This window comes from the organism of the source record quoted next, unplaced genomic scaffold (genome assembly GCF_019419815.1).
Source record: "Pyrus x bretschneideri cultivar Hongxiangsu unplaced genomic scaffold, Pyrus_bretschneideri_v1 Contig44, whole genome shotgun sequence".
NCBI lineage: Eukaryota > Viridiplantae > Streptophyta > Magnoliopsida > Rosales > Rosaceae > Pyrus > Pyrus x bretschneideri.
Window position 1 is genome coordinate 1,119,668 of NW_025999768.1, and position 18,450 is coordinate 1,138,117.

The following is an 18,450-nucleotide window of genomic DNA, read 5'->3' on the forward strand; positions in this document are numbered from 1 at the left end:
CGATGATATCTACACAAAGGTAAATAAAAATTACTTAAGATTTTAAACCTTGAGTCTTAAAACGAAAAAGATAAACCCTAAGGAAAATGAATAGTTGGTTAATTCTTTCTCTTAGCTATTTGTTTACCATATATGATTGGGATGCAGGCACTTACAGAACTGACAGGTTGTTTTATCGTCGTTAATGTAAGTGTTAATCTTTGTTTGTAGTTTTGGTTGCTACATTAGACACTACCTTTTTCTGTTTGATGATACTTAATTTTTTTTTTTCACGTAAATGATTAGTGGAAGACAGAAACAGTTGTCGCTACGGGATCATTCGAAGGATTAAGGCTAGTCAGGATAGTTGTGGAAGACTGCATCTATTACAGGGTCCATGCTGGACACTTTATTGACAAGATTAGAACTCGAGGTGCGAGGGCTTATTATGGTACGTTGCGCTTTGTCAAAGGAGCAAGAACTTTTGGGTTCTAGGAATGATTATTGGGAGATGTCAAAATTACATTACATTTTTTGGGGCTTTTGATTCATACCTTGATCAAAATGAAATGTGAAAAATAAACTACATACTAATAATAACATATGCACTTATAAGTAGATATCATTGGTGTCTATCATTAGGGCATATGTGTCTTAGATTAAATATATTTATCAGTACCACATTTTTTTTAATCTACCTCATTCGTAAGTCCTTTTTGTGTTTGCTCTATAACGTAATCCACCTTCATTTATTACAAATTAATTTTATTTTTTAGCTATATAAAAGTAAAATATAAAAGTTTTTTGTGTTTGCCCTATAGCGTAGGTATATTAACATCATACATGTATATTAACCCTAAAATGGTGGTGTCATATGCATTCATTGTTTTTCAACCTCATTGATCGATCATACATATAGCAGATAGTTATCGTGCATATATGCCATATTAGTTGGTACTCCTTTCTCAACTCCTCGCTTACAAAGTAGTAGATAATCCTACATCAAAATCTCAGAACGAGTTGCACAGAACATTTAATGATCTCATATCATTAAAATTCAGAACTTGTATCTTGAGGTAACTTGCGGCTGACGTAAGTGGCCCATTCATATCGTACTGAGTCACAATATCTTTTGGGGTGTACACCTTCTCAGTGCTAGCAAACTGAAACTAGTATGAGAAGTAAGTTATATTCCAACCCTATTCTCAAGCGAACCAAACAAAAACAACTAATTATACAAATTCAAACTTCATACTCATGAAATCAATTTTTTTTTTTTTTGGTAAATAAATGCAAACTATCACCAAAAGATAGTACCTTAGTGTGAAACGACAGGGTTGAATCTTCAACTATCTCTTTCATGTATAGCATGAGAAAATAGCCACATTCTACCACACCTTCTTGCTGAGGAGTGCCCTGAATTTGTACACCAAAATAGCTTTATTTTGTGATTGTGTATTAAATTCATAGTGATAAATCAACTAATCGAATGATATAATACCCTAAACCCTAAGGTACCTGCAGGATTCTCCACTCTGGTACTTTATGTTGTCTCCCAGTTTGCTCATTATATCCTTTAATCCCACTACAATACCAAAACAGAGACTTAACTTATAGTGAACGATTTTTAATCACAAACTTTGGATAACTTGCTATGATAGACTAACTCACGTATTGATAACATTTTTCCAGTTTTCGTCCAGCGGCCAATTATTAATTGAATTCATGACATAGACGATATCTTTACTCTGACTTATGATTGTCAAAAGCCAATGATTTCTGCAAAGTTGAATTAATGTTATTAGACGTGCTCTATATCATTCTCTCTACTGGACCACAAACTAAAGGAAAAGTAAATAAAATTGACAAAGGTTGACTTACGTAGGATTATATGGTATAAGAAAGATACTGCTCGATGTCACTTGCATCAGTCGTTGTGTCAGCCGGCCTGCCCGCTCTTGAATCTGTGGGTTCTTCGAATTCCCAGTGTTGCAAACATGTGCGGGATCCACAAATCTTACCACTGAAGTTGTGGTTGAATTCTTAGACTGCTCATATAAGTGGCTGTCCAAAATATAAATGTTGTTGTTATTCTAAGCGACTGAACATACAGTTTTACTAAAAGAGTTGTATTTGGATCATATTCTAAAACAGAGAGAAACGTTACCTCATGTAAGCCGCTATAACTTCTTGTTCAAGTTGCCGCATTTCAATTAAATCCAAAATACTGCTTCTTCCAAGCAACACAATCCTTGAGTGACCAAATGCTTGATCTTCGGCGGCGAACTCGACAAGCGAACCATCATGCATCTTGTTCTTAGCGTGGTCTTCTAAATCCTTCCATGACTGGGGTCGGTTATCTTGAACGGCCTTAAAGCTTTTTCCTTTTAAGCTTCTCTCTTTTGGTACCTGCTTTTCCTGTAAAACCATATGTTAAACGCAGTCATGGAAGTAGAGCATCTTCATCCATTCCTTTGGTACGATAGAGTACGGGAAGACAAGTTAGGATACAGAAGCCTAGTAAGTTGTACAAGTAAGGTAATTAATTACACACCTTCACCCCTTTGTTTTAGCATTATAACAAGATCCCTCGGCCAAGCTACAATAGACTTAACGGCATCGCCAACAGTTCTCATCTCTCCTCCAACTGGGATCGGAAGTAGAGCATCTTCATCTAAGGCGAGATTAATAGCTACTCGCACGTTGCCCTCTCCAAGTGAAACATTATGAATATTACTACCGAGCGTTAAGATCTGGCCGCATGCAACTGCTTTTTTCTTATCACCCAAATGCAGTACGCAAAGTGTCTCCTAACAAAAATAGAGAATTATATATATGATAATCAATAAAGTTGATAATAATTAAAAAAAATCAATAATATAAATAAAAATATAATGGAAAATTAAATTAAGTCATTATCAAGCAAGATGATAAGCGACTGAAGCACCACGATAAAATCAACCGAATTATTTCAAGTATACAAGTCATCATCAGTAAGCCGAAATATATATTACACACACATATATATAAATTTTCTATTTTTGTAATATTTAATTTTGAACAAACTTACATTATTGAATTCATCAAAATCCAGTGCGAGATCTGCGTCTTCTGGAATAGTTGGATCTCGTGGAGCATTAACTGGACAACTTCCATCGTGACACTGAATATAAATAACATTGTCCCAACAATTAAAACGAATATCGTAAGATGAATATGATTAAGCATCGAAAAAACGTCATAAGGTTTGGAGCAGGTTCTAACATATTCTTATGCTAAAAATAAACAACATTTGTAAATAAGAAATTAACCATGCTATATAGCAAGTGATTCTTTATTCTTTATTTCGTATGCCTAAAGTGACTATTGACATTGCAAAGTGGTTTCGACAGAAGAAGAAAAAAAAAACCAAACCAAAACCAAAACAAAACAAAACTATGTAGAAAATAAAGAGATTGGTTAAACGTCATATCGAAAAGAAAAAAATAAAGACACTAGAAACTACAGTACTGTGAGTGTATATAAAATCTCTAAAAACTTACCTCAACAGCATGCACATTATTAGAACCACGACGTTGCCTAGTAGACTTTTTCTTGCCAAGATATATCCTTTTTAGCGACCAATTGTACAGCTGCAGTACACATACTAATTAAAAGTTTTAGGAGTAGAGATATCACATAGGTTTTAGTATACGTACTAAACAAGTTACCGAATAACTTACAATTCCTGAGCCCTTTGAGTTTGAATGATCTGGTTCTGTAGTATACTCAATCATATGCCAGTGTGTTCCTACGGCATCCTTTCGCTTATTGCCTATATGGTATACATAAGGTTTCTTGTATCCAATTGAAATTTGAAGTTCAGAATCATCCGTGCTTATTCCTAATATGTTTTCTTTAGATACCTTAGAGATCCACCATCCAAGAATTCTGTTTCTATCCAAGGGATCCTGTCCAATGTAGACTCGTCGATCCGGAAGATCATGATCGCCGGGCCCCCGTTCTATTGCCATATACAAATATAGTTGTTGTAGATCATCTATCACATTTAACCCAAAAATGGAGATTTATACCAAACAAAATATATACAATTCATAAAAATAAAAAATAAAAAAAGGAAAATATATATAGAACGGAAAAAATCTTGGAAAACAAGAATTAAACACAAATCATTACTGCAAAGTTGTTCGGGGGTTAGGCTACGAAATTCATCGACATCTATCTGGGCAACTAACTGAGAAGGTTGAGGTTGACCGTCTATCCACCTATTTAAGAAGTACAAGATTAATTCTTGGTCTGACGGCTCATCAATTACTCTATCCCTTATATCATCAAGAAGCTGATGCATGTCACCATCTCGAACTAAATGTTCTGGCACATCCAGGGGTGGAGCTGACATGGATGGAACAATCGAAAAGAGGGAAAAGAATTAGACTATCTAGCTTCAAACACCAAGAAAAAAAACACCGTACACAGGTTTGAGAAAAGTCTGAAGTTTAGTTTGTAAAGAACAATCCTAAACTAGGTTATATATATCCAACATACCCTAATCAATTGGGAAACACAAAGGGAAAATCCCTGATCAAAAAAGGGAATGCGAACAAAACCAAAACGGTAAACGAATCAGAAACACAAAGTTAATTACCTGTTACGGCGTATCCTCTCGAATAACTTTAATTTGAAGCGTTTGAGGCTTGATATCGGAGGACCTAAGATTGAATTTAACCATCTTGCCCATAAGATCAGTTACAGAAAATTAAAATTTGGTGATTTCTTACGGACGCTCTTGGGATAAACAAGCTTTATGCATGTAATACTACAGTAACTATATATATGTGTGTGTGATTCTTCAAGACAACATTGCGAATTAAATAAACTCCTTAAATAAATTAAGTTGCAACAAAAAAGCAAAAGTATTCGCACACTACCTTAAAAAATGAGGTAGTTAGTGTGTAGTACTACGTAGAAAACATTGATCACAGGTTACACCGGTGCAGCTGTTGTTGAAGGTCATGCCGGCCGATTTGATACCGTGGGAAGAGAAAAAAAATTCACTGCTGTGTTTTATCAAACAGTTGATCTTTGTGATCAAGAACTCCAATTTTCTTGTAAATCGGATGATTGTACTTGCCCAATTTTATCTCAGAAGTTGTACAAACTAGAGGATTGAGAAGAGAAGAGAGAATTTTTCAATGAGATTGCAGAAGCGTTGGATCGTTTCTTAGCGAGGATACCTGAGAATTGAAGAAATGCAGAAATTATGCAGAAAAGACTGCATAGAGAATGAGGGAGATAGCTTGAGAGTTTTGTGAATTGTTCTTTCTTCATGAACAAGTAATTGTTTTTCAAAGAGTCTTATATGCTAATCCACTACAAAGCTTGCTAGTTAAGCTAATACAATGTGCTAGCACCATATTACAACAAACTACAATCCTAACAATCTTTATAACAACCCTCTTCATCTAGTGACGAAGACCTGTATTTTCAAAAACAATTATATAGTAATTATATGTTGTGTATATTTATTAATTTCAGAAAGTTTTGTCTTTACTTCTTATTTAATCGTTAATTCCTTTATTTCATTTTTTCTATACTCTAATTTAATATTATTTTGAACAAAATAAGTTTACCACACCAGTATGGTAGTATTTGAACTATATAGTCATATTATTCATTTTCTTTTCTTTGATATTATTTTATTAAGCTGCATGTTTTGTTCTATTCTAATTGGACCAAAAATCATAGCCAATTAAAGGGCTTTTAGTTCATTCCTATCTAAGAATCTGCCGACTTTGTATGACCATAAGTAGAAACCCAGGGCTGTAGAGCGGTGCAGTCTGCGAGAGCGAGAGAGAAGATGATAACTGGATAAAAAGGGGACGTTTACAGAGAAAGATGTAGAGGCACAGAGGGAGAGATTAATTTGATAGAAAATACAAAGTGCTAAGTTGTTTATGAGGCTGTGGTATTGAGAAGGTAACTCTTAGGGAAATAGATGAAAACGCAAGAGAGGGAGGTGTTGTATAATCAGTAAGCCACTGCTTGTTCTCGTCTGCCAGTTTACCAAAGGAGTATTCGGTGTCTGAAACAGGACTTTATCAAGGTGGTGGATTCTTGTGTTAATAACTCGGAGGAATGCTTTGGATCTAGGTAGGTGAAATTCTCGGGAAACCTTATATATGTATATTACTGGCTTCATACACATGGTTATGTGATATATGTTAATTGGTGCAATTGTATAACTATTTGATAGCATGATTGAAGTGCTTATGAGTTTGGCTTTGGTTGATATTTCTTGAAGAATATTATTCGTTTGAAATATCATTTGGATATTATTTCATAATTATCATGAATAATAACTGTATCATGCATTGTGGATTTATTGGGAAAGTATTAGTGGAATTGAATAACTATGATCATTACATGCTCATTTGTTGGAGTCCCCAATTGGGAAAGTATGTGATTTATGGAAAGATGGAACTAAAAGTAGTTGAGTCCGCTCTCAGGGCATCAAGATATTTGTTTAGCCCAAAGTGCACGAAAGTGAAACCCTTTCAGTTAAGACCTTCAGTTAGAGTCCGATAAAACAATCTATTCGGGTTTCGGATTTGAGACTAATAGTTTAACAAGATGACTAATGAAAAGAAATGGGTTATTTGTTAACTGGGTTAACAAAAGTAGGATGAAGAGGCAACATTACATTCATGCATCATCATTGTTTCCGTTTTGCTAAATGCATTGTGGTTATTGTTCCTACTGAGGTAGTAGCTCACCCCTTATGAATTATTTGATAGGTGTTGAATTAGAGATCTGAAAAAGTTGTTGACTTTCATGGGAAGTGTAAAGGACTCTTGTAATTAATGTAAGTTAGAGTGTGATTGTATTGTTGTGTAACGTTCTGATGTAAATATAAGAGATGATTAATTTCTTTTCTTATTATTTGCATTTTTATTCGCGCACCAGGCAGGGGGTCATTTATTCCACCAATCTCAGGTCTGAGGTGTGACATGACGCATGGTACAATCTTAACCAGTGTATTCTTTTCACTTGGATTATCACTTGGATCACTAGTTTTGATATCCTTGCAGGTTTGACCTGTACGACGAATTATGATTGGGCGAAGATTAATTATACTGTTAAGATTTTAATCTGCACAAAATCTGAACCCAAATTTGTTTGATTAGGTACTCGGTTTCAACTTTTTCTTTCCTGCGTATAAAAGTATTTAATTGTCCTTGGTCAATTTATTTTACCCTACATTTTTTTTCTTTTCTTCAGGATTAAGTCAACCATAGCAGAATCAACGAACAAAATAAAACTGAGGATTATTGCAAGAGGATTAAAGCCGAATGTGACAATCACTTTTCTTCTTTTAAACACACGATATTGTACGTATTTTAACTTAAGGAGGAGGGGCAATTTTAGGCTAAGCCCACATGAATATAATTAAATTGAACTACCTCGTTGACGTTTGATTAATGGATTTATTCCAGTGATTAGGCTTTCATGTGAGGTATTAACGTGATGACTTTTTAACGCAGAGTCCTTTTGAACTTATTGAAACAATAAATAGTTGTAAATCCTTCGAGATGGGCCTTAAGTGAAAAGCCACAAGTGTTGAAAGATCAAGGTACTAGACCCATGAATTAGCGCAAGAGATTTAGTAGATCAAACACTATCTCAGTGATATGTAACGAGCGCATGAATTAGTCCAAGGGATTTAGACCGCTCAAGGCAATGGATTGTTTGCCGACTGAAAGAGACGAGTGCAAGGCTTAAAGTACTTTCGACCGCTCAAGATACAAGCTAGTTATGTTACGACTTTGACAATTTAAAGGTTATGGAACCTGAGGATGTTAAAAGCGACATATGAAGATAGAGAGGGGTCAAGGGACAGAGGAATGCAGAAAATTCTGTATGTTCCAAATGATAACCCTTAGTTTATGGTGGTGTGTTAGCTTTGGTTCCTCTGATGAGGGTTTTTGTTTGTGAGGAAACTCTCTCTCTACTTGATCACAATGTAATAAAGCAGATTTGATTGGTATTTCTAACTTTGTCTAACAAATGTATCTTGGTAAATAAAAATACCGAAAATAAAAGATAAATTTATAAGTTGCGTATAATCCAAGTTACTAAAAACTTGTAAGTTGCTCGTAGTGCTCATGACTAGGAAAAAATACTCTCACGCGTGCTAGTTATTATTATATGCAAACAATCTTAGTGAAGGGGGCCGGAATTTCAAATCGTGGTCTTGAGGGCAAAGGTCGAAAAGCCACAAAAAAATTGTAAAAAATAAAATAAAATTAAAGCTTTTGTTCAAGATTAAAATTAAATGAAAATCTTACACTAAAAGGCTGTCATAAAACAAATGGCACAAATAAATGATAAAATGCAAAATAAGAAGGTGTGGATTAACATTGTGTTTGTCTAGCCACTTAGAGTTGGTTTGAGATTATAGTGCTTTTAAAAAAAACTGATTAAAAATTTGGAGCAACACAACAAATGTGTTTGGTAAAACAAAAAAAAATATTTTTTTAAAAACTGTTGTCAATGACAGTAGAAGAGTAGAAGCAAAGTCTACTATGCTTCTAAAAAAGTTTTTTTTTTTCTTTTTCAAAGAATAGTGAATAGTGCCCATTTAATGAAATTTTCAAACAATAAGGATACCTCCGCATACTTTATAAAATTAAAAATTTTACCCCTGTATTATTCTCTTTGGCAATTATTGTATCACATTCAATACCATATCGCTTTAGTCATTTAACATATCCACATTAATTTTATATAAAACTTTATTAAACACTCATACACTTTTTTTTTTTTTTTTGTTATAAGCACTTTAAAAAGAAATAAAAAAGTTTATCAAACATTTTACAACTTTATTTTATAATTGTTTATTCTCGAAACACTATAGAAACAATTTTATTTTTTAAAGCACAACAATATCAAACTAGTTCTTAGTATTTCAGTCTAGTGGTATTTCTCTTCATTTGTAAGTGAGATGTCTTATATTTGAATCTCGAGATTGGCAAGTCGCAACCAATTTATTCCCTAACCCCCTCAATGTAAATATATCATAATTTTATTCGAACCTATGTTTTGTATCTCTACAGTCACATTCTATTTGATTTTTTTTTTTAATAAACAATATTTATCTACACTAAGAGGTTAGGGAGTGGGCTAAACCTCACAGTGAGCTAGTAATAATGTGGTTTAAATTTGTCTTTAACGAGAATTGAACATAAGACATTTCACTTACAATGGGCTAGCAATAAGGTGATTCACATTCTATTTGATTTATGTATTTATTATATCTTTGTATCCAACATTAGTTCCTAAAAGCCACCCTTGCTTGTGAAAACCCATCTCAATTATCTAAACTTCTTTTTACACTCAACTAGTTCTCATTAATTATTAAGAAATGCAAAAATTAAAGGCGACTCTTATAAAGAACAGAACCCTAACAAAATTAATTTTTGGTTGCTACTAGAAAACCCTAACAAAATTTTGATCCACCTTTTGCCCACATCAGCATAATCCATACGCAATTATAAAGGTTTTGCATAACCATACTCCTTGAATGGTGATGAACATTGTAAACAAGGAATCCGGGTGACGACGTATGATCACAATATTGCTGGTGTAGGCGGGAAAAGTTTCCACACCAAAATGGTCTGGTAGACTGACACAGAACCAAAATCCTTACGCCTTGTGGGTATTAATTAACCAAATAAACTGGAAACCTTTACTCTGTAATCTGATATGATACTAGTGTAGTTCTTGTAATTGATCGTAGAAATTTTATAAATGTTGGAATAATGGGTGACATGCCTGCCAAATTAGCTATTGTGAATTGATTAGCTGAGAGTACAGGGTTGTTACTTGGTTAGTTAGTGGCTTGGCTTGCAAGTCAAGTATATAGCTTGTCAATTGTGCAAAAGGCAATTAAGAAGAATGTTGTAGTGTCTAGTAGTATACTTAGCCAAATATTCAAAACGTCTAGAATTCTCTTTGAAAAGAAACCCCATCCAGATCTCAACAAATCATATATGCAAATCTCGAATACCAGTCATCGCACTCCAACCATGTAAACCCCCTTCCTTTGTAACCCTGGCGATAAGGGATTCAGCAGAAACTTTATAAACAAAGCAGTCTTCCACAACCATCCTGACTATCCTTAGTCCATTAAATGAGCCCTTTGGCAAAGACAACGTCGTCCTGATCATTTACAAGCAAATTAATTAAGACTCATTTAAGAGAGATCAGGACGATACGACCATATGTTTTAGACTAAAAAGATGTACAATGCAGACATTTTTAAGTAAAATTAAAAAAGGAAAAAAAAAAAAAAACACTTACATGAACAACAACAAAACAGCCCGTCCATTCTTGAAGTGCCTGCATCCCAACTATATTTTTGAAATTTAATTAAACAACTAGAACGAAGGAATTAAACATGTTCCCAACAGAATCTGAAGCTATATGTACCCTTAATTAGATAGGAACAGTTAGGGCCTCCAAGAAATGCCTTCAGTTCAGGAAATAGTTCCTGCATGTACAAATTATTAGACCAAGCTGAAAATTAGAAAGTTTTTGGATATCTTCAACATAAAAGAAAAAAATGTCTAGACCTATCTAGACATCCTAAGTCTCGACTCTTACTTAGATAAAAAATAGATAACTTTAATTTTGCATTTTATTTTGTCTCCATTCCAAATTTATTCATCCTGCACATTATCAACCAATCCGCTATTCAGTCTCCAAATAAGTGAGATATAGTATAAGCATTACTATAATAATTATAAACTAGCTATAGCAAGGAAAGAAAGTTGAGTCGAGGAAGATGATCATAACCGCCACAACAATACACCACTAGCACAATTTACACTATATTTGGATTAGGAAAATAAACTTTGAATTTTGACAGAAGTTAGAACGTATAAAGTGACATGCATCAATTCTCTTATTTAGATTCATAAACAAAAGAATTTAAAATTTCCGCGTAAGAATTTAAAAACAAACAAAATCTGTACTTAAATTTCATTGTTCTTTTAGGTCAACCAAACAAACAAATTCTAAAATTAAAATTCCTTCATTCTAAATTCCTTCATTTTAAAATTCCTTAACAATCTAAATTTTTTTTATTCAAACACAGCGTCAGATTTTTTTATTGGTGCAAATCAAAATAATCCAAGGCCAGCACAAAAACTAGGATGACATAAAATAAAATAAGTATTGTGTCAATGAAAATTACATAAAATAATTTTCATAATATTCACGTGCGCTAAAAAATTTAATAAAATGCAAAAAAAAAAAAAAAAAAAAAATGTAAGAGATGTTTTTGAACATCTTCTTCCCCATTATATTTTGTACCAAATTTTACATCTCTCTCCGCCCCTCACTCTTCTCTGCACCAAGCAGCTCGATTTAGGGCTTCACCATTTCTCTTCGAATCAAGGTCTCTATTTCTCTCCGTATTTTGTGTTCCTCATTGTATTTTCGTATTTTTATGCTAAAGTTTCCAATTGCTTGATTAAATCATTAATTAATCTTTTTTTTTTTTCGTGAAATATTTGGGAAATCGGTCCAGAAAAGGATCGAATCGCATTCATTAGCTAATTTTCCATCTCATCCGATTGTAAATTGGTTTAATTGAACTTTAATTTCATTGTTCAAAGTTCCTAGTTTCGGTTTCGTGGGAAAATTTCCTATTTAGTTGAAAAATAGGCGTTCATTGGTAATCTGGGTGAGGAGCAGATCTGGGTTCCATTGTTTGGTAGCCGAGAAAACGTAGGAAAATAAATCTTAATAAAATTTTGTGACTTTTTGCTTTTGTGTCCAGTAATTTGAAATCTTTGGCTCAGCCGTGCTGTGTATTAGTTAGGTTCAGTTGCATGGATTTTGTTTTTAAGATCAGAAACAATTTGAGATTGAAATTTTTGTTTTTTTTTTCAGTCCGTAGTTATATTAGTACTTATTACTAGATGGAGTCTAAGATCTTGGATCGAATTAATGGTGCACATCCCTCCGAATTTTTGTTTATATTGTAGAGTAGATGTATTCGATCCTCGGTTGTTCACGGCATAACTTGCTGAGTGCTTTTGTAGTTTAGCTCTACTAATAAAAAGTGTCATTGCAAATGTGAGATTGCTTTCTCTTTGTGATACACTGATTTCCTAAATTGTTGTCCAAATATCTGTAATGGTTGATTATGGCTTGCATATGACTGATATTGGGAACCTCCTTAACGATTTCTGCCATTCTGAAGTTTGGACCTAGTTGTATAGCTAATGTTCTAGTCTTAGAACACTTGCAAAAGCCATTCTTTCGGTGGTAGTCCCACTATACCAGATGATCGAATCGCCCCCAATGTTATAATTGCTGTTAATGCTTAAGAGTTTGGCCTAACCAAGCTACATTTAGTTATATGTTGATACTTAGATTGCTTTGATCGTTTCATATGTTTACTTTTTGTTCTATTCTTTGCAATGCATACCATGATGTGGTTTCATCTCTGTCAAATTGCTTTTGTGCAGGAATTACTTTATGGAATGATTGCTCTTTGTGTTGGTGTCAGTGTGGTTGGGGATATCTTCTGAATAGAATAGAGGATCCGTAAGGGTTATGCTCGATTTCTATTGACAGTTATTCTCTGTCCAAAAAAAAAAAATGGAGGATGATAATGGACTTGAACTTAGTTTGGGTCTCTCTTTTGGTGGATCATCTGCCAAAGCCAAGGGTAAAAATGGTGCTTCCCCAAATGCTAGAGCAGAAGAAGGTGATAGAAGCAACAAACTAGTGGATGATTTTAAGGACTTTCTTCATGGTGGGGCTCAAAAACAAGAATCTAGTAGTAGCTCTCAAAGAAGTGATTCAGTGAAACCTAAAGAAAACTTCTTCAATGACCTTTCCAAGGCCAGTGTTGATGCTGATGCATCAATAACCTTGAACGGGAGAGGAGTCTGGGGTGTAAACAATAACAAGTCTGATGAAACAGAGGAGGAAAAACGGACTGAAGCTGCTAATAAACGCAAGAATTTGTTTGACGAGATGAACCATCAAAAGAAGCATGAGAGAGAAGCTCATTACTCTGATATGCATGACAAGACAAGAGCATCACACATTTCCATTACAGAAGATGGCTCAACTGCTGAAAATGAAGACGTGGCAGATTCTGAAGTGGAGGGTTCATCCTCAGTGCCAATTTCTCAACATGTTGAGGGTGCCAAGCGATTTGTTGGATCTGGTGACTCTTCTGATGCTCAGAAGGAAGTTTGCAGGTTTGCTGATTCCAAGGTTGTGGACCTAAATGGACAGAAGGGGTTCAATATCTCATCAGAAAATGAATACAAGCTTGGGAATATGGCGTATGGGAGTCCATTCTCAGTGCAATCAGTAAAGATGCTGAACATGCCTTATTCTCTCCCGACAAAGGAATCTAATTCAGTTGGTGCGACCACCACATCAGGACATCCAATGCATGGGATGATGCAGGCGATGCCTACGGTTACTGGTGAGCGAACAGGGACTCAACCTGTGAATCCTAAAAACTTGCCAGTTATGTTTGGCTATTCACCTGTCCAGCTCCCAATGTTGGATAAAGATAATGCCTGGGGTGCGATTCCTCATACTCAACAATTCCATCCTGCCTATGCTGGCAGAAATCCTCCAAACTCAGGTAACAATAATATGGATTGGAACTTCTTTGTGCACGTTGGACTAGAGAGCATGGAAACACCTTACGGTTGTGGTGTACTCATCTGTTTTATAAAACGTATTGGATGCATCTCTTTATGTTGGATATGTTATATCTTATTGATAGATATTTTCCATTTCCATACATGAATAGCACTCTGGGGGTGTTCTTTTGTCAAAAATTATACTGATATTATTAGTGATACTTGACCAAAAGAAAATAATATTAGTGATACTTTTTTTTTCTTCTCCGGTTGAATGTGATCTGTTCAGTATGGTTTAAGTCCAGATGGTTGAGAACAGATTTTTATCCTCCTTGTGCTGATGCAGCTATGATGCATGTCGCTTCATATAATTCATCTGATATTGCACAATATGATGGGAGGATGTTAGAACGGGCAAGAGGTGATGGCAAAAAGAATGTCACTGAAGAGGATGCATCTTCTCAGGCAGAAGAAGACACAAAAATAAGCAGCGCGAACCTCAGGATGAAAGAGGTACCTGACCGCCCAACGGCAGAGGACTTATCTCTTGATTTTTCATCTATAAAGCCAGGTATTGCTGCAGACATAAAATTTGAGGGATCTGGTTCCTCCCCGAATCTGCCATGGGTTTCTACCAAAGGTCAAGGCCCAAATGGTAAGACAATTTCTGGTGTAACTTACCGATACAGCACAAACCAAATCAGAATAGTTTGTGCTTGCCATGGCTTGCACATGTCCCCTGAAGAGTTTGTTCGTCATGCAAGCGAAGAGCCTTCTAATCCAGAAAGCGGCACTGGTTTGGCAACATTTCCAAATGGCAATCCCGCTGCCTCGGCTCAGACCTGATTCTGTACCATGTTCGCAGTACGTTTAACCAGACTAATAAATATTTACACTCGGTCTGGAAATCCTGGCGATGTTTTTGAACGCTTAACTCGTCTTTGTGCTTGTGTAGTAATAACCTTCTTCAGTTCCTCTCAGTTTTCTCTCAACTGCTGCAATCAGGAATTGCAGGTGTATGTAATAATATTCCATCATTATTCTATTGTGATATGAAGGCCAAGTATTTCAGTTCTACTCTATTTTGTGATATATATACGTATAATACCGGAAAATACAAAAACCGAAAACTTGTATACGTAAACCTGCAAAGATGATTAGTTGATTAATGATTCTTATTAGTTTCAGATTAGCAATCTACAGACACTTTACAAATGGAGAATTCATGGATTAAGAGTCAACACTTAGGTTAGGGTTGAGCTGCTAATTTGTATCATTTAACTCTTGGATTTTTCTGTTCACTCACCATCCTCCATGTAACATGATGGAAACACTGGCGGATTTGTTGCTTCTATGTTACGAAAATGATTCTCTGAGAAATTGTATTTTTTTGGAAATAAAATATAAAGAATTGTTTAATTACTGGCAACGACAAAGCATTTCTCTTGTTTATGAAAGAAGGAAAATGATTTACGCACCTTTATTTTTTTGACCGATTTTTTGACTTTTTTTTAGGGGCCTCGGAAAGGTTGTAATTCTCTCTGTGTTCTAAGGGGATACGGTCATATACAAAGCCCTCAGTTTGGTGGAATTATCCTAAGGACTTGGCCGTCAACAACCTTGAATAGGTCCCTCTTCTCAACCAACAATATCCCACAATCGGAGCATACCTTCTATCTCTGAGCATTCCTATTTTTCTTCATAGCCATTAAATTATATTATTCAAAAGAGAATCAAAATATTAAAACGAAAACACACAAAGGTGCAAATGAAGAAAACGAGAAAGTGAAGATCACTACATGGTAGTAAATACTTGGCTTTAGTTTTTTTTTTTTAATTCATTAATTTATCTGCATGCTTACATTAGAAAACTTAATTGTAAATCTTTGACAGGATGTTTGCCCTTCTTCTTCGTAATTAATTGAAAACTAAACACATTCGTCAAGGTGTAATTACGTGATGCAAAATAGTAAAGAATTCTATCATCAATTTTGTCGAATAAAGAGCTAAACTAGTCTCAACAGTATTTTTTTCGAACTGTGGTTTTCACTTCCGTTTTCTCTTCCTGCACGCTATGTTTGTTTATACCGGAATGTCAACTCAATATCAAATTCAGACCTGTTCAAGGTTGTAGTTAGAAAACACAAAAAGCAATATTTGAGTTAGTTTCATCCCTAATTGATGCTCTATGCAATGAGGTCAGCAAAGCTCGATTCAACAACTCAACCCTTTGACTTTCTCAGGTTATTTGCATGTACCATACGCAACTAAGAACTTTGACTTTCATACTCCAGTTAAAAACCCTAATAAACTCTTTAAAATTAGTCAAATCACAAATTAGTAGTCTCATTGCTAAACTTTTGAGAAGACAAAGTAATCCAATGGAGGGAACAAATTACATGTGAACCTCGTAACAAAATTTCACCTTACTAGTCGAGTTAAATTAGCATCAGTTGTTCACACGAACATGAATAACTGTAAATTAATGATAAATTGTGAGTAATAATATTCAATCGCTGATACATTATAAGAAACTTATGTGTAAACTGGTGAGACTAGCATTTTTTTTCTTTTAGTCGGAGTTTAACCCGTCGTGTATATGCAACATATTAGTTTATGATTTGTCTTAACATAATTGATGTCATGTTGCAGGTGGTGCTTATATAAATAATGTAGCCTGACATAAGAAGCAATATTTGTTTACATGCTCAACTCTCAATTATCTTATTAATTAATAATTAATAAACTCCAATACTATAAAAATGGTTTTATCAAATTAGACAGACATGAACAATCCAAGAAGTTACACAGAAAACGAACACATCACGAAACCAGATTGATAAATACCCTTCCAGGAACAGACATTTCCACCCTTTTCCCCTAAACCTCAACTCCTCGACAACCATATATCTATATATACACACATATACATACATACATATATATATGTATATTTATAGTTCCTTCTAGCTTCCAAAGATGATTAGAATTTTGGGTCAGTCTCAAAATTTCAAATTTCCAATGTTTCATTCAAGTTTGATTGGTTTTTTGCTTCTGAATTTTCTGGTGTTCCATGTAGAAGCACAACCTACAGGCATAGAATATTCTACTGATGAACAACTAAACTTTCAACCAAGTGTTGCTTTGGTGATTGGAGTTCTAGCAATCTTCTTTGCACTGACTTTTTTCTTCCTTGTATATGTGAAATTCTGCCACGGAAGGGCTTATGTGGTAGGAAACAACCATCTCCAGGCAACAGGACTTGTCACCGCAAGTGCTCGATTTTCCGGTATTGACAAGACAGTGATTGAGGCCCTTCCCTTTTTCAAATTTTCTTCACTGAAAGGGTCGAAAGAAGGCCTCGAATGCGCAGTCTGTCTGTCGAAATTCGAAGATAATGAAATCCTCAGGCTGCTTCCCAAATGCCAACATGCTTTTCACATCAGCTGCATTGATCACTGGCTTGAAAAGCACTCGAGCTGTCCTCTCTGCAGGCACAGGGTTAGTTCCGAGGACTTAACTTCCATTACCTACTCAAACAGCATGAGATGGATTAATCAATCAGAGTGCCGCCAGGACTCGAACATAGAGCTCTTTGTTCAGAGAGAGGAGGATCACCACGGTTCTTCAAGATTCAGTGTGGGAAGCAGCTTTCGAAAAGTTGAAAATGCGATTGATAAGGAACTGTTGATCCAAGAAGTTGCTGATGTGACAGAGGAGGTCAGAAGATCCTGCACAAGCACAAGCACAAAATTGTTGTTTCGGATCTTGAGTTTAAGAACAGATGGAGCAATGTGAGTTCCTCTGACCTCCTGTTCTTGAATTCTGAAATGCTTAACACGATGTCAAGCGATAGGTTCTCTTTCAGACAATTAAAGGATGAGCAGTTTTCGCCTGCGGAAGCAACAGGAAATCAGGAGATTGTGAAGATTAGGGAGGAGATGGAGATGAAGAGATTGTTTGAGGACAAATTTAGTACAATGAGCAAACATAGTTCAGCTTTGGTTCCTTCTGCTTCAGATAGCATAGAGACGTCAGCTCATGCCTCAAGTTCTGTGAATCAAGGCGAGAAAAGATCCATGTCCTGAAATCACTGGTCTTTCGAGATTTGGGAATTTTGGTTTTAAGAACAGGACTAGAGAGCTTTCTCTGCTTGAAAACAATGCGAAGGAAGAAAGAACAAGGCGGCTTTGGTTGCCGATTGCCAGAAGAACAGTCCACTGGTTTGCCAACAGAGAGAAAAGGTCTCCACAGCCTCAACGGCCTTTAGATGTATAAGTTGGATCAAGAGAAGATTTAGGTTTCATAGGATTTAGGTAGTTTGTTTCGAAGTTTTAGAGGAATACACGCACTTTCAACACTGTTTTATTTTTCGATTCCTTTGTAACAATACATCGTTCTAAAATTTTAAGGACACATGTAGCTTCTATAGATGTCAACAGAAGTCTTATACAGATATCAACTTCTTGAATCAATGAAATTATATGTTGTCGTTTGCTTTTGCTTCGAGAACATATTGCTTCTTTGCCAAGAAAGGAATTTGGATAACTGCAAGACAGTACCAAAATTTTTAGAAGACAAATAAATCACATACAAAACTGAACTGAAACATAGAGGTGACAAGTTACCTGCGAGAGCTCGTAACAAAAATTTCAATCTCTTTAAGCGGTTTTCACCCTGCGTGCTAACGACTGCATTAGCTTATCTCAACGTGATATATTAATGTTTTCTTTTTCCTAACAGGCATATTCCTCCTTTTCCATCACAAAAATTCTCTAAAGCTCGTAACGAA

General features: G+C 35.2%; 2 protein-coding genes across 2 annotated transcripts; both read left to right on the forward strand.

Annotated features, from left to right (window-relative positions):
* Nucleotides 1–11,280: 11,280 nt before the first annotated feature.
* Nucleotides 11,281–14,735, forward strand: LOC125469686 (ninja-family protein mc410-like). Its single transcript, XM_048567350.1, has 3 exons — nucleotides 11,281–11,437; nucleotides 12,516–13,657; nucleotides 14,005–14,735. Exons 2-3 carry the CDS (start codon nucleotides 12,649–12,651, stop codon nucleotides 14,502–14,504), a joined length of 1,509 nt encoding a protein of 502 aa, XP_048423307.1. The 5' UTR covers nucleotides 11,281–11,437; nucleotides 12,516–12,648; the 3' UTR covers nucleotides 14,505–14,735.
* A 1,731-nt stretch (nucleotides 14,736–16,466) lies between these two features.
* On the forward strand, nucleotides 16,467–18,153 carry LOC103943880 (E3 ubiquitin-protein ligase ATL42). Its single transcript, XM_009354246.3, is given in 3 exon segments — nucleotides 16,467–17,378; nucleotides 17,381–17,743; nucleotides 17,745–18,153. Coding segments are annotated over 3 exon segments (1,296 nt in total). The 5' UTR covers nucleotides 16,467–16,637; the 3' UTR covers nucleotides 17,937–18,153.
* The last annotated feature ends 297 nt before the right edge of the window (nucleotides 18,154–18,450 follow it).

Bases quoted from the DNA above. Each gene is read 5' to 3' on its own strand.
- LOC125469686 (XM_048567350.1), top strand. From the start codon at position 12,649: ATGGAGGATGATAATGGACTTGAACTTAGTTTGGGTCTCTCTTTTGGT. The intron at 13,658-14,004 runs GTAACAATAATA...GTGCTGATGCAG, and splicing joins CAGAAATCCTCCAAACTCAG to CTATGATGCATGTCGCTTCA.